Below are 16,329 nucleotides of genomic sequence, written 5' to 3'. Positions count from 1 at the left end.
TTTGCAGGACTTCTGGAATAAACATATTAACACCTCTCATACATCTAACTGCATGTTCATAAGAAAGGCATCTTAGTAAAAAAGAATCAATAAACATACCACATTTTTCATTAAAAAGATTTTCAACTTTCTGCTTCAAGTCAGTAATTTTGGCATTCCACGCCTCTGCCAGGAGGAAATTGGAAGAATTAGATCAACACTCACACAATGAATCAGTCTTTGAATAATATTTTAATAAATATTTAATAAATTATTATGCTTGATAACTGATTTACTATGGCAATAAAATGTGCAAAATGGCTTTCATTCTGCAAAATAATATTCACATAAATCCTCATTTTCCTGAAGCTTTGAAAGATACTGTCACTGGATAAAGCAAGGGTGATTAAAACCAAAATTAATCCAAGAGTGATCCAAATTTACAGTATCCGCATAAAATTTACTCATCTGAACTGGCACCCAAAATAGTGGCAGACAGTTCCTCGTATGTTCAGTGACACAGCCCTGAACATGCCTCTCTCCTGAGAACTTTAATCTCTAGCACAGTTTCTACTTTAGTGGTGAGATTAAATGTTCACCTAGATCAGCATTTTGTTTCTGACAGCCATCAGAGCAATTACTAAACCGATTTACTTGTGCCTGCACTAAGTGGGCCACGGCTGGTCTATGAAACTAAAACCTCAGTCAAAAGTTCAAAAAAGTTGCAGATTAAAAAAAGCCTAGGTCTAACAACAACAGGCAAGTTCAAGAAAACTGTACACAACTCTGAGTATGAATACCACCCATGCCAAATCAGTATCTCATTCATTCTCAATTGGCTCAGTAGGAATAGATAGTTCCTTTCTTATAGATTTTATGACCATACAGCTAAAAAAGAAAGCATAGGGGACAAAAAAGATAAATTTACAATTCCTATACAAACATCAGCAAATAAACCCAGAATGTAAGGATGCTGAAAAAAAGGTTTACTGAGACACAGAACTACTTACAATTACTTTGAATACAGTCACTCATCTCACTTGACAATGAAGAATTTTTCTGGACTGCAAATTGACCTTGCTTTCAATGCAGAGATTTCTGTTCCAGAGCACTGCACAGACAGGCCTGGGCCTCCATGGCCAAAAAGCTCTGGCCTACATTCATGATTCATGACTACATGACTTTCAGTCCTGTCCATCCTTTCCTTTACTGATTTTCCAGAACTGGAGAGCTCAATCATGGTAATCATGCATAATCAGCTCTGATAGATCATGGCTTACTAATCTTAGTTCAAATCCTTCCTGGTCCCTACACCCCACCTAGATATCTCTGCACAGTGATGTCAATATTTCAAATTTGGGGAGGGCTTGTGAACTTCATGCACAGCATCACATCTCAGCTAGGTTTATGCACTTGGTGATACTTTGCACCAGAAAAGTCCTTGAAGGGTCTGCAGCATTGTGCAGTAACAGACCAGCAAAAATCTAGAACTGACTCTGCACCTGAATCAGTAAGATCTAATGGATCTTTGCTGCATTGGTACAGCATACTCCCTATATCATCCAGGATTTCTCTAATGCTGATTACTCCACATAATGAAGAACTGAATGTACACAAAAGCAAGAACTTCAGTCATTCACTAGCTGTACAACAGAACATGAACTAGAAATATCTGATATGTAATCAGGATGTTCCACACCAACATTAAAGGAATGCATGTGTGCTAATTCCCCCAACACTTACCAAAAGAAAACTCTCTTCCTTGTGGCTTCGAATTTGTATTGGATCCATTGGTTTGAGAATTAGTTTGAGCATCTGTTGTTTGTGCTTTATTAGGACCTATGAAGAGACATTACATAAATAACGCAGAGAGCAGAAGCAAGACATCATACAAAAAGAAGAACACATCAAACTTGATTTCTAGAGAAATCTTCAATTTTGAATCAAGAGTAGAATTTAAAAAAAGCCTTTAAGAACTTCTAGAGTTGTATTTAAGCATTTAATACTACTGATCATGTCTGTTATTTCTCTGCTCAGGACTACATCAGTTCCCACATCTCTGCTTGGAATAATGGGCCCAAGCAAGCTGTCAAACTCCAGCATTTTACCTAAGCATAATCTACACAGTATCCAGTTTGTTTCAGAAATGAAAAATAAAACTGTTTCTATATTGAAGTGCATCTGGAGTCTTGAAGTGGAACAGAGTTTGCTACATGAGGTGTACGTTACTTATGGGCTATGAAAGGTTAGAAGAACAGAAAACATCAGAGCAATAAAAGAATATCAGAAGAATATTTAAGGATATTTCTTCCATACTGTCATCAACAGTAACTTCAATCTCTGGGACACTTGAATTATCTGCAGAACTTCGTGACCTTTTTGAACTCCTCGGACTAATTGCTGGAAGCCAAAAGAACACAAAATGTAAAGCACAAATCCTGCACAGCTAACAAAAACAGCTGTATTCTGAGAATTCTAACAAACTGAACTAAGTACAGTCTGAACAGTAGAACCTGAACAATACAGTGATGCTCACAACCTTAAAAAGTAGGTTTAGTGCTCTTGAAAAAGGCACACCTAGATTTCCCACTAATTCAGAACAAAAGACTTTGTTTTTTCTAAGTGTGAAGGAGAGTTTTGGTACTTTTTATTATCTAAATAACAAAAACATGACTAACATCTGAATTTTCTACGGACAAAATATTTTTTTACTCTTGTCTTAGAAAACATCATTATTATTTATTGCAGTTCACAGCTCTCAGTTAAATGGTTGAAGCCATTGAAAGTGAAATAAAAGTTGTCAAAATTGAGTAAATTCCATTTTCTGTACTAGAATAGTTAAGTAAAAAAAGCAGATACATTTATGGTTTGAGTGTCTTTCTCAAATAATAGCAGATTTGGAGGCTACTATGCTAGATCATCTTAAATAATGCCTTTTATTTACAACATCTGTATTTTTCAACCACAGGGATCTCTTAGTCTGCTAGGGAAGCAGAAAGGAAGTATTTACAAATTGATGGCAGCAAATAATACTTAATTGTTTACCTTTTGTCTTTATTTTATTAGCCAGTCTTAGAGGCAAATAGGAAGCGATAAGCTCAGGCCTAGAAGTTGAGCAGAACAAACCCAATCAGTTGCGAGACAAGTAATACAGCAAAATGTTACAAATTTTTTGGAATTCAGTTGAGTTCCGATTCACAAAACATCAGCTCTCTAAAATGAAATTCTGTTGGAAGAATGGATGGCTCTCCATCTACTATAAGCATGAAAAAAAGTAGAAAACATAAAGCGGTATTTTCTATTTTGCAATTTTCTTCTGGGTTTACCTCAAGGAAAAAAATACAGAAAAAGGAAAAAAAAAGGACGGAAAAAAGCTTCCATTTTGGTCCAAAGACCATTTTTCCCCTCTCAATTCTTGATGCATGAAACACACAATTTATACATCTACAGAAATTTAATGAGGAATGTATGTCCTTGTATAAGAAAAAACATACGTGCAAAATATTCTTTGTGTTTCATGGAAGCAGAATTTAGGTAGCATTTAAAGCCTAGAGTTGCTGGGAATGGAGTCAAATAACTTCAAAATCAGAGGTAAAAATAACTGAATCACAAACGTACTTCTTAATAACAAATTTGATTTTGCCACTTCCACGGACAATTCTTTCAAGGCGTGGAATTCCAAACCATGTGGGACTCCGGAAGGGGACTCCTTCTGGCAAGCCTTCAACGATCAAGGACTCGGGGTTTGATTCAAATACAGAATAGGGAACTTTCACTGTCTCTGAAAGCCCCAGAGCTTGGGCTGAAAATAAAAAATAAATGATAGATTACACACTTAAATGGGTGGAATTTTATCTCAAGTGATTTTAAGAAGTGTCTTACAGAAGCTCTGCTACTCAAAGCTAACAATGCCCACCCCACCCCCCAAAAAAACCAGAAATATTTAAATATATTTAAACAGATTCCCTATTATTTTCTGTGGAGTAACTAAAAATGGGGACTTGGCCCATCTTGTTACAGATAATATCTAATATAGGCTTGCAGTACCTAATGTTTTATTTTGAGAACTTCTTTTCATCCAAAAGCTTTTGTGCATCATCTCTTGTCACACAACTGGAAAAATTAGGGCCTAGGATGCTGTTATAAAAACATTTATGTCAGTTTTAGGAAAGAGTAAGTAAAACATACGTAAGAGGAGTCAAGATTTCCATATCTGTCCTAGTATACTTCTGATGCTTAAGTAAATACAGTAACATTCAAACAGAGGAGTTTTAAAATGCAGCAGCACAACAAAACAGTTCATTTAGCATTTAACTTACCAAACTTTATATTAAATATATCTTCTACTTCCTTTCTTAGCTTTGTGATCTTGGCATTCCAATCTTCTTTCGCTGAAAACCAGAAATAGATGTCAGAGAATCGCCCAGCTCTAGATACAGAGGTACATTTGAACATACTTCTTTCAACATAAAAACTTCAAAAATAACAACACAATCACATCTGAGAAGACAGGGACATACAATGAGTAATGATTATTAATAGCAGCTTAAATGATACACATAATTCCCTCTACATAATGAAAAATCTGTTTAAATGTAGTTACAAATTTCAAACACTGACCCAAGTACAATAATCTGTTCTTCAGAGCCTTTAGATGCAGGAAGAAATTATTTTAGTGGTTCTTACAAAACTTGAATTAATTAATCATAGTGTATAATAACAGTCTTTAGAGTAGAACATGAGGATTTAAAGAGTGCTTTGCTAAACATTTTGATTAGCATTAAAAAAAATAATCTTCAGTCCTATTCTCTATTATAAATAAAAGCCAATTATACGAGTGCCAGCCAGAGCAGACATCTGTAGCTTAGACAGAGAAGAAAGAAAAGGATGTGCAATAAAAAGCACTTTTTTTTCCTAACAAACAGCATTGTAAGGGTTTTGTATGGCCTGGTTTTTGGTAGCAGGGGGGGCTACAGTGGTGGCTCCTGTGAGAAGCTGCCAGAAGCCTCTTCCATGTCCAGCAGAGCCAGTCCCTGGTGGCTCCAAAGACAGATGTGCCACTGGTCAAGGCTGGGCCAATTAGAAATGGTGGTAATACCTCTGTGATAACAGATTTAAGAAGAAAGATTAAAAAAAAAAAAAAAAATGGTGGTGCAGTTGTAATTGCGGCCAGAGAAAAGCAGGGTAAGAACATGTGAGAGAACAACTGTGCAGACACCAAGGTCAGTGAAGAACAAGGAGGTGCTCCAGGTACCAAAGCCAATATTCCTCTGCAGGCCGTGGTGAAGCTGATGCCATGAAGATTTTTGCCTTTTCTTTTATACCCCTGTTATACCTTTTTACAGCTTCTGTATTCCCAGTGCTTTTTGCCTACATTCTTGGACTTGTTTGTCAAGCTGAGAGACTAAACATTTTAGAAGCTTCGTAGCCAGGGATCAGTGTGCCCCAGACCCCAAGGTCCTCTCCAGAACACATTCTGTAAACCAAGATAGAACCATCCAGGGGAAGGTTCCTTGGGGAGGGGGGCTCACTCGAGCCTCTCATTGGGGAATCTTTGATAGATCTGCTGATTAGTAAAGCCTATAATGTTATACCCAATGTTGGGGGGAGGAGATACTCAGCAGGGTGCATCTGGATGCATATGACCTGGACATGTACACCTATGGATCCTTAAAAATAAACACCAAGGTAAAATCCCTTTTCCCCTTCTAACCGTGTATGACTCTTGATTTTAAGACCAGGAAAAGGCATCAAAGACCATGGTGACGCAGCTGTGCCCCTGCAGCCCCTGGAGGGCATGGGAAGCAGAGATCCACCTGCAGCCCATGGAGGAGCCCATGAGCAGGTGGATGCCTGGAGGAGGCTGTGAGCCTGTAGGAAACCCATGGAGAGAGGGGCGTTGCTCCCAAGCTGGAGCAGCCTGTCCTTGGAGGACCGCACCCCATGGAAAAGTGACCCATGCCACAGCAGTCTGGGGAGGACTGTGTGCCCGTGGGAGGAACTCATGTTGCAGCAGTCTGGGGGAGGACTGGTGCTCATGAGATGGAGCCACGTCAGAGAAGTTCGTGGAGAACTGTCTCCTGTGGGAGGGACCCCATGATGCAGCAGGGGAACGACTTCGCTCCCTGAGCAGCAGGAGAAGCTATGAGTGATGAACTGACCATGGCCCCCATTCCCTGCCTCCTTGTACCACTGGGGTATGAGGTAGAGCTGCAAGGAGGGAGAGGTGGGGTAAAGGTGTTTTTAAGTGCTTATTTTACTTCTCGTTATCCTACTCTGATTTTGTTAGCAATAAATTCACCTTATATCTCTAAGTTGAGCCTGTTTTGCCCATGGTGGACGATGAGGGATCTCTCTCTAAGTCTTTACGTCAACTCATGAACCCTTCGTTATATTTTTTCTCCTCTGTTCAGCTGCAGAAGGGAGTGAGTGAGCAGCTTGTGTGGGTGCCTGGCATCTGGCCAATGTCAACCCATGGCATCATACTTCATTACTTTTCATCACAACTGACAAATAACAATTAACTGCTACTGAGCCAAACCAACTCCAAGCTGAGAAAGGCATGCAGGAAGGAAGCTATACAGAATTTTTTTGTTTCCAAAACATATTTTTAATTAATAAATTACCTATTTTGCTTATTTCTAGTGTCTTATACTTTCATGGCAAGATGCATTAATATTTTTTTCATATGTATTTGATAGATTTCACAGGTATTTAACACCTGCATGTGTCTTTGTACTTATTCACATGTTGTAGTCCTAGTGGCAAAGGAATCAGACTGACTACCTTACTTTAAAAAAATTATTATTCACAAACTGTCTGTTGATGGCACAGGATTACTATTTTCCAAAGCAGTTAATACTTTGCTTAAAAACATCTAATATTCTTTGGCAACGTTAGGTTTGCATCTGCAGTAAGAAGATGCCTTTGTCTGGGCAAGTGGTTTTCACTGGGCTCTAAGTGCAGGAGAACATTTGCTGTGTTTATCTCTCTGACATCAGACCCTGGATCCCAGCAAGCATGGTGGGCACTGGTAATTCCAGAATCACCTGTAAGTTAGTGAAAAATACAGTGAAGTAACTAGTACAAAAAGAACTATTATTCTGAACATTCCAACAGTCTGAGGTTTAAGAATCATCATCACTACGTAGCCTGTTCTTTCAGAAAGTGGATTTTATTAGCTGGGATTTTTACTGCTGTCACTGGCACATGCTGTTACTACTTCGAAAAAACCCCAAATTCGATGCTGCCTTTTCCTCTCCACAAGAAAACCAGCCTTTTCTATTTAACTACCCTCTTACTGAATAGGAGTTTTTTCCTAAAATCCCCAAAAAATCCACAATACATTGTGATGATGTAAAGTGACTACTGCCTGCATGATTACTAAATCATATTCCTTCTTTTTATTTTTTTCCTCCAGTAATCTGTGTGTGTGTAAAAACAAAGGAAGCCCTGGATCTTGGCTTGTGTTATTACTACAAGCAGATTCATACTCCTAAAAAATCCAGTAAGATCTGGATTGCACATTCCTGTAGCAAGAAAGCACCAAGACACTTCAACTCAGGGAATTTGGAAATAAACCCCAAACCGTTTCTTCTCCCTGTTAAAGGCACTTCATGCTTTCAAAAAATCCCTACAATTCCTTACCAACAGAGATCTGAAAGAGCCCAGAGTCAGCTGCAAAATGCCAAGGGACTCCAGAGCTTTGATTCAGGCCAGGACAGTAACTCCAGTTCTCTGGGACTCTGAAGATGACCCAGTCTAGTTATTCAAAGGCAGCTGGGACTGCACCAGGATTTCACAATCCAGGAAGCCATCCACGTTCACAGTGATCAGTTTATTCTTTCCAACCTTCACGATGAATATGCCAACATACTCATCACACAACGGTTACTTCTTGAAAAATGCTGCATTGATCTAGATGCATTTCCCCGTCAAACCCTTCCATTCCCACTTGGAGACAGCACCTGTCTTACCTGGGGTGTTCGACCCGGGCTGAGTAAATTCCGCTGAAGTGACAGTTAGCAGCTCTGGCCTGCAACCAGGACACAAATAATCTACTTATTCTTGACATCAATTAAATACTACTACCTATTATGACATGAATTGAAGAGTTTGAATTTTTCTATTATATTTTTCACACTTATCAACATGCTACAGATATGCAAAAGATATTTTGAAATACTTGTCTGGATTGCAAATACCCACTCTGTGATGCAGAATATTTAATTTGCTTATTTGGTAACTAGAGACCAAATGCTTCATGACCTAATGAAACCAAGTGCTTGATTACATACAGGGTGTTTGTTTGGACTCTTTCTTTAAAATCCCTCCGTGTTTAGACTTACCTTTTGATCACAAATTTTATTCTGTTGCCCACTTGAATTATTTGTTCAAGGCAAGGGATTCCATACCAGGAGGGACTCCTAAAGGGGATGTTCTCTGGCAGCCCTTCAACATAGAGGTCAGTTGGATGAGCTTCAAATTTCTTGTATGGAACAGCTTTGGGCTCAGTGCTCCCCAAAGCCTCAGCTGTTGGAACAAAATACATCCAGTAACTGGACAGACTGGCCAATCAATCTTCATTAAAAGCTAGCTGATACCAGTTCCTCAGGCTGTTGTAATTGTGATCTTAACATTTGGTACAATGCAGGACATCTAAATCCAACAGAACCCAAGTCTCAGCACACCAAATATGTAAAAAATTTGCCATGTTGTATGATGTTGCTGTTCGGCAGTCACAAGAACAGACTGGAGATTACTGGACTGCTCACTGAGGTATAATACATTTGTTTTATCCAAAATTGTTAATGTATTATAGAGTATAATGAAAAATTTTATTCTAGCTCTTATGAAGTTGACTATTTTTTCATATTGGACAGAACATAAAAGTTCACCCAGAAATGTTTTAATACTAATTATGATGATACTGCAGTGGATATAAATTTAAGTAAACAGCTGTTTTATTCACCATCAAAGGAAAAAAATCCAAATAGGAAGGAATTGCGAGCAATCAGAAGAGCTGTATATGTAAGACTTATAATTCTTTTTAAACTATGAATTTACCTTGTGTAAGCAGTAAATTAAAACATTCTTTTTCACTCAGCCACAAGAATTTTAAATACTTGAAAAAAAAATCTGAACAAAGGTCTCATTCACATAGACGTTCAAAGGAAGGAATGAAAGCAACCTTCAAGAAATACAAAGCCATAAAGAAAAGAAAATAATAATACTGTACTCACCAAACTTTTTACAGAAAAGTTGATCTACCATCTTTCTCAGTTTGGTGACTCTGGCATACCACTCTTCTTTCACTGTATTTGAGACTGACACAGAACAAAACCAACATTCCCTAATTATTTTGGTTGTATTTTCAGTTTTTCAGTTTATAGGATGCATAATCATCCTGCATTTTCAGGTCACACATAAATGCTCTGTGTAAGAAGCATGGATTCAACTTGGAACTAGAAAAAAATTATCATAAAATAATGACAAAATATTAAAACTGAACAAAACTCCACTGAACCAGTGATACCACTCTTGCTACAAAATACACACAGTGTATTGGCCTGAAGAACTGCAATACTTTCATCATCCACCTCCAAACTACAGATCCCACTTGGAGATGGGAATAGTTTTTCAACTGTTTCATTTCCTGAAGAATTATCTTGATATTCAGTGTGGAATGAGGCATGCGTATGGGATGAAAACTTGCTTTCAAGGAATCAAAGCACATATAATACAAATCACTTTTTCCTCCTGAATATGTCTTTGTGACCAACAAGTGAAGCTTCCCAGTCTCAAAGAAGATGTTGGCCAGCTGCCACGGCATGGGTTTAGTCAGAATGCAAAAGCAATGACTTGTGGTCCATAACTGCACCCGACTGGGCTATCAGCATAAGCACCAGCTCACACTTCTCCAGCCATTCCTGAGATCTGACTGGTCTGTCTTGCAGCCAGTATCAGTCTTCTCAGAGTTTCAAGACTGAGGCCTTTCCACTAAATCTTCCTGACCAGCCTGCTTCCCACAGGAATGCAAATGAAAATCATCTTTTCCTCTGACTGTCAAAATACAGGTTCCATACTCATCCCTTTCATTTCCTGCTGGGGACATAAGCTATCAGGGCCTGTGGCCAGAGCAGGAATTGGACACATGGAGCTGAGAGAGCAGGGGCTGGTGCTCCATAGCTCTGTCTCCTGAGATGGCAGTGGACACATGGAGCAGCAGAGTAGATAATGAGCTACCAGGAAAGAGGGAATCCAAATAGGAAGAAAACTGCAGGAAAGGAGGCTCAGACAGCTGCTGTCTTCTGTGTTCTCTGAGATGTTATTGACAGCTTCCAGGGATGCTCTCTTCTCTTAGAGAGGATGCAGAGGTCACATGTAACTATTTCTAGTCAAGTGATAGTTGGTGATAACAAGCAATATAAGCTGTGATATATATATATATATATATATATATATATATATATATATATAATGTAAGAACATTGTGCCATAAAATTTGGTTACCACTGGTTTTCTTAGCTACAGGGGTGTTATGAGATAAGCAATGTACTTGCTTTGCCTTCATAATCAGTACAGCCATATTAAAAATGAATAAAACAACAGAAAAAAGGGCTCATTTAAAAAAGCCATATAGGAGTCCAGTTAAGGGTAAGGCTTGGTTACCAGCCTACCTACTATTTTTGTAGTCAAATTTTGTACTTGAAGGAACAGTAGGTTACTAAGACTCAATACACTAAGTTAATTTACACTTCAGGAAAAGTTTAATTCCTGCACACACGTTAAACAGACATCCTTATGGTATAACTGCTTTGCTTAATTTAGATCCTTAATATTCACTTTAATACAGTCTTTGATACACATTTTACAGCAGAAGTCTATGAGTATATAATACACATAAAGGTGCTGCACAAGTGCAAGTACTACTGTCTATATGCTTGTGTTGTCTGAACTAAGGACTTCCGTGGTATTACTAAAATTTCATAGTTCAACAGGGAGAGGTTGCCACTTAGCATTTTGGAGTTGGGAGCAATTGGTTCTTAACTGTTGTTTAAGGCATACAAGCTTTTAGCACTTGGTTTAATTGGACAATTAAAAGAAAATGCCCTGAAGCCCAAGAGACAATAGAATTCAACTGAAGAGAAAAACAAGTCTGGTAAAGGAATTTACCAACTAATGCCCATGCAAAAGTACAGCTCTTTCAAAACTTGATTTTTTTTCCATGCTAAACTTCTTTTTACCAACTTGAGTTCATGGGTGCAATTCCTGCAGTCTTATTTTAACATGGTCATTTTTTCTACCTTTGGATGGGCACTCAAAGGAGACAAGACATGTAAGAGCATGCATCTGCTCAAAAGTATTCCTGATGGGAAGAGTGGTTGGAATGCATTATCTTTGCACCACTATGTGCAAATGTAGTCCCATTATCCAAGGAAATCAGATCCTATAGTAATAAATGGCACTATGTTCCCTGCTACATTTCAGTTAACCTAATTTTGGAAAATCCCATATATATAAGCAATTCTTCCATGGTACAGAGTTTCCCTATCGAGTAAACTCTATCAGCTGTGGAAACTGCTGCCTTTTCTCTATATCGCAACAGACTAACACCTAGCTAGCTCATTGTTTTTCTTTCTGCCAAGCTGAATCAAATCCATTGATGGGGTTAGTAACACTAGCTTGGATAACCAATGGAAAACTCTATAGCTAAAGAAAATTCAAAATCAGAAGAATTGCTTGCAATGTACTATTAGTAAAAGCAAATTGTAGCCACCACTGAGACTGACAAATGGGAATCTCATACTGCACTCATACAACTCACACATTTGAAAACCTACCTCCTGAGACTGTTTTGTCCACTGGAACACTTGTCAAATTCAGAAGTTCATGCCTGAAAGATTTAAGATACATATTTCAACAGTGACAGACACTTTGAGAAACTAGCCTCCAGTTACAGCCTCAAGTTACTACTTATTGAAGGATCAAAACCAAAAAACCTCCCAGGGGACATCATGATCCCCAACACTGAATTCCAATTAACACCAAAGTATCCACATGACTGGAACCCTATTGACAAAACATTTTTAATGCCTGACACCTGTATCTGCCAGAGCTGTAACATTTCACGTTAACATATAGGTTCCATTAAACTTACATCTGAGTTCTAAGATATACTTAATCAGAAAAAAAGATCCAAATTAAAAATTTAACCTCTAAAAAAATAAACTTCAAAGCAGACACTTTTGTTTCTGAAATATATCTCATTTTATCCACAGCTGAACAAACAAAAAATTAAACATTCTGATAATTTCTCAAATAGCCAAACTAGTTTTTTTGCTGTTCTGGTTACACATTCCAAAATCAATGAACACCATAAATTAATTTCTGTTAACAACTAACATATATTTGACAAAAGCAGGTGTCAGCATTGACAAAAGCAGGTGTCAGCATTGCATAAATAATTAAATCTATGGATGATGTCTGATTTTAAGTGAGACAAAAGGTAGATCTACACTTTTTCCTCTTTTCTAGTTATCTGCAAGCATTACGATGACAGAACCTGACCATGTTCCTCTCAAATGTAAGCACCTAGCACCCATGGTAAAGGCAGCATGCACAGGGGTGGGAGCTGTCACTATCCCCAGTTCTGAGCCCGACCATTGCAATCAGCAGATTCCTGTACATTTCAAAAACTCTCAGATTAGGCCCTATATCACTGAACACAGGAAAACGTCAGCTGTTACTCACTGAAGCTTCCTTTAAACTTCAGTCCGTCTCCATCTGAGTTCTCCTTCATGTACACTACCTGATCTACCTCCAGACACACCATGGACACACATCCAACCAAACCACAGGAACCAGTAGTTATGTGCTGGCCTCAAGCCTGACCTGGGAAATGCTTTATACAAATACAGCTATAGACACCTTGATACAACATTCCACCAAGAAAAAAAAAAAAGCATAAACTGAAATTAGGCCAGGATCCTCAAACAGGATCAAATATCCCAAAGTCAATGGTTTTCAACATGTACTGCAGCTGCAGAGATCTGAACAGTACAAAGAGATCTGCCCCTGGTAAGAAGTCCATAATATTGAAGAGATCTGTCCAGAGATCTCTTCACCACAACTGTAACTGTTCCACTGGTCTGATAAGCTGAATTTATCAAAGTGAACATCAACTAAAAACTACTCCTTAGTAATGCAAATGAATATGCCAGTAGAAACCGGTTTGGAATTCCTTGAAGAAAAATGAAGCAAAGTGGAACCTGCAGAAAACAATGAGTAATGTAGAGACAAAAATGCAGAATTCCTTACTTTTTAATCACAAACCGGATCTTCTCCTTTCCTAGAAGTATCCTCTCCAGCCGGGGAATGCCATATGTGGATGGACGCCTGAAAGGAATCCCCTCTGGCAGCCCTTCCACATATAAGTCTTCTGCATGTGACTGGAAGAGTGGGTATGGGACAGACACTGGACCTTCTGCTTTTATAGCTTGAGCTTTAAGGAAAAAGGAGAATAAAAACATTAGACTAGCTTGTGGCTCTACTCAGTTACCTGTTTCATATCACTCTGATAAACATTATAATTAGCATACAGAACATTAAAACATGTAAGCATTCATGTTGTGAGGGATTGTTTTTGTTTAATAGCAAAATCACTCTGATTAACAGTAAACAAGCTGCAGCCCTGCATACGTATGGAAATCATCCTCTTTTCCCTTCATGTAAACATTTAGTAACAGTGACTGCACCTGTTAGGGTGAAGATTCTCACTATTTTGGTTTTGCTTAATAGAATATTTTGAAAGATGAAGTTATCTAGACTTAGTCATAAACCAAGCATGTTTCAGTTCACTAGCTCTGTTATTATTTGTTACTACTATTGGCTTACAAGTCATTAGCTCCTTGGAGTAGGAGCACACATCCCTTCTTTTTAGTGAATTCCTGAAGTTTCCATGTATTTTAGAAATCCAAAGAACCACTAATGAAATAAACAACACAATTCTAACACTGCTGAAAAAAGCATGGCCCTACTAATGAAATCTTTGAAACAAATGAAAAGCAAGGAACTGAGTCAGCCACAGCTGAAAAATAACCTCAACTTATTTCTTTAAGTTATGAGGATCACACTGTTATCAATACACCTATCAGGGTGGCAAATACTGGAGAATGACACAAGAGTTTGCAAATACTGAAAGGGCTGATTTCTTTATACTCAGAAAGGTATGTTAATTTTGTAGGCCATGTGACAAGAATTCTCTATTACCATGTGACTGGTCTGCAAATAATTTGGTACGTTCTGCTGTTTTGATATGGAAATTAAATGCAAAAAATTATTTGAGGTGAAAAAAACCAAGCTAAGGCCAAATTAGAGTACAGTGATGTTGTGGCAGCACTTCTGAAAGTAAAACTACTTAGGGCACCTTTTCAAGCAACTTAACGTAATATCCAAGTGGCCCACGGTTCAGACATTGTCTATGCAAAATGCTCTCATTAACTTGTAAATTCTTAAATGAAATAAACAATTTAGGTGTTAAAGGTATTTGGGTAACACACTCTTTCAACCGCTTGAAACCAGAGTATTTCTAGGGATGTTTATAGCAAAAAGGGAAAGCTTTGAAAACACTGTATCTTAGTCTACTATTTTGACCAGAATTAAGTATCAAAATCTTAGAAAACTGCAAGAAGAATGGTGTTTCAACTAGACTTGGTTTCAACTGGCAAACATAAGATGGCCAACACTAGAGACAGAGAACAGATTCAGAGAGATGGACATGAACCTGAAGATGATTCTTAGCAAATACACTAATGAAACCCTATTCAAACCTGCGCCAAAGGAGCTCCAGAGTAATCACCAACAGTTCTGTTGTGTATCACACCAGCCCTTCATCAACATAATTTTTATTCCACTCATGCACCTCTTTCAAGAAATTAACAAAAATTTTTCTCAGCCCTGGAGGTTGTTGTGGCATGTGGTAAAAAGCTCAACAAATCCACCAGACAAGCCTCAGGGCAACAGATTAAGATCACTAAAATCCAGATCCTTAGCCAGCATAAAGTAAGAACAGCTTCAGAGTAACAAAAATTCTGCCTGTTTAGATAAGTAACTAACAACAAGTAAATTTTCACATATGAGAGTCTTTATTTCTCTTAAATCAGCAAATGTTTTAGCCAATACTGTTTAGAGTGCCTAAGAATACCATCAGCATCCCAGTCTGAAGTGAGGCTTCTTAGATTTGGAATCTCACATGTTTTTGAATAGAAATCCTACTGAAAATAGGCTTTATTTTTATAAATTATTCTGTATATGTGAGTCACTAAAAGTAAATCTCATTTAGTTTTCACCTACAACACAAAGCTGTATTTTCAGACATGGCAGTTGTAATAGATTACAGTAACTGATAATGCTAGAACACTTTGGAGCTATAAAAGCCAACAAATTTGAAGACCATTCTGGGAATTCTGGACATCCATAATTCATTTCTGTAAATGGTAGACTGCATGCCCATACAGATAGAAAGAGATAGTCTGATAAAGAATTGTTTTGTTAATCAATGAAATGTTGTCATCCACAGGGAAAAGGAGATAATTTTTAATACAATATGGTCTGCTATGGAAAGTCAGGAACAGCTCAGCATTCAACAGACTCTACAGGAGATTTTTAGGCTGGTGTTGTGGGTAACCCAAAATGTTACTGCATTCCATATGTACCTGCGCCCAAAAATTGTTACTGTCTCTTTCAGACCCTGCAGGCAGAAAACAGAACCGGCTGGGGAGGTGTTGGGAAATGGTTAGAGGATCAGGGACATGGATCATTGATAGAATTATGGGATCGATAAAAGAACTGTACAAGCAATAGGCCTGCAAGCAAAGGTTAGTGTGAGAAACTGTCTCCATGAGAAAATCCCTGTGTGAGAAACAGGCCTGGGAACAAGAAGGGAGTTTGAAGATTTGCAGCTGTGCAGATAAAACCTGGAGAGGGGAGGGTGAACTCTGAATTCTTTTAATCATAACATAACTAGTAGAAGCTTGCCAATGTAGTCCAATTATGTAGAAGCAGAAATGCGCTTTGATAAGTTTTAAGCCACTTAAGAGTTAACAAGCTGGTATACTATATAAGTGCCTCTGGATTGCTAATAAAGGGAGCTTGCTTTTATCAACCATATTGGCTGGACTGCAATTTCTTCCTCCCCCCGCCGGAGTCCACAGACCTTTTTCCAACAGGGAGGGTGCCGTGCGCACTTTTAAAGTCAACTCTCCCAGGCATCTCGGGCTCTTTTTGTGGAGTGGCTTTTGCCTCTCTGGCCTCTTGGTCTTTGCCTCAGGCAGAGAAGCTCTCTCCTGC

General features: G+C 38.3%; 1 protein-coding gene across 3 annotated transcripts in view; it reads right to left on the bottom strand.

Annotated features, from left to right (window-relative positions):
- Positions 1-16,329, bottom strand: part of GTF2I (general transcription factor IIi) — a 104,704-nt gene that overhangs the window by 12,604 nt on the left and 75,771 nt on the right. For all 3 annotated transcript variants that reach the window (XM_032129557.1, XM_032129555.1, XM_032129558.1), the window contains 11 exons: positions 13,300-13,483; positions 11,823-11,875; positions 9,222-9,305; positions 8,328-8,511; positions 7,956-8,014; positions 4,299-4,370; positions 3,598-3,781; positions 3,025-3,083; positions 2,296-2,379; positions 1,723-1,818; positions 100-165 (listed from right to left, as the gene is read on the bottom strand). In XM_032129557.1, coding sequence (XP_031985448.1) covers positions 100-165; positions 1,723-1,818; positions 2,296-2,379; positions 3,025-3,083; positions 3,598-3,781; positions 4,299-4,370; positions 7,956-8,014; positions 8,328-8,511; positions 9,222-9,305; positions 11,823-11,875; positions 13,300-13,483 — 1,125 coding nt within the window. The remainder of the gene's footprint in view (positions 1-99; positions 166-1,722; positions 1,819-2,295; positions 2,380-3,024; positions 3,084-3,597; positions 3,782-4,298; positions 4,371-7,955; positions 8,015-8,327; positions 8,512-9,221; positions 9,306-11,822; positions 11,876-13,299; positions 13,484-16,329) is intronic.

Source organism: Corvus moneduloides, chromosome 20 (genome assembly GCF_009650955.1).
Source record: "Corvus moneduloides isolate bCorMon1 chromosome 20, bCorMon1.pri, whole genome shotgun sequence".
Classification (NCBI taxonomy): Eukaryota; Metazoa; Chordata; class Aves; order Passeriformes; family Corvidae; genus Corvus; species Corvus moneduloides.
Note: the sequence above shows the minus strand (reverse complement) of the source record. Positions and strands in the feature narration are given on the sequence as shown.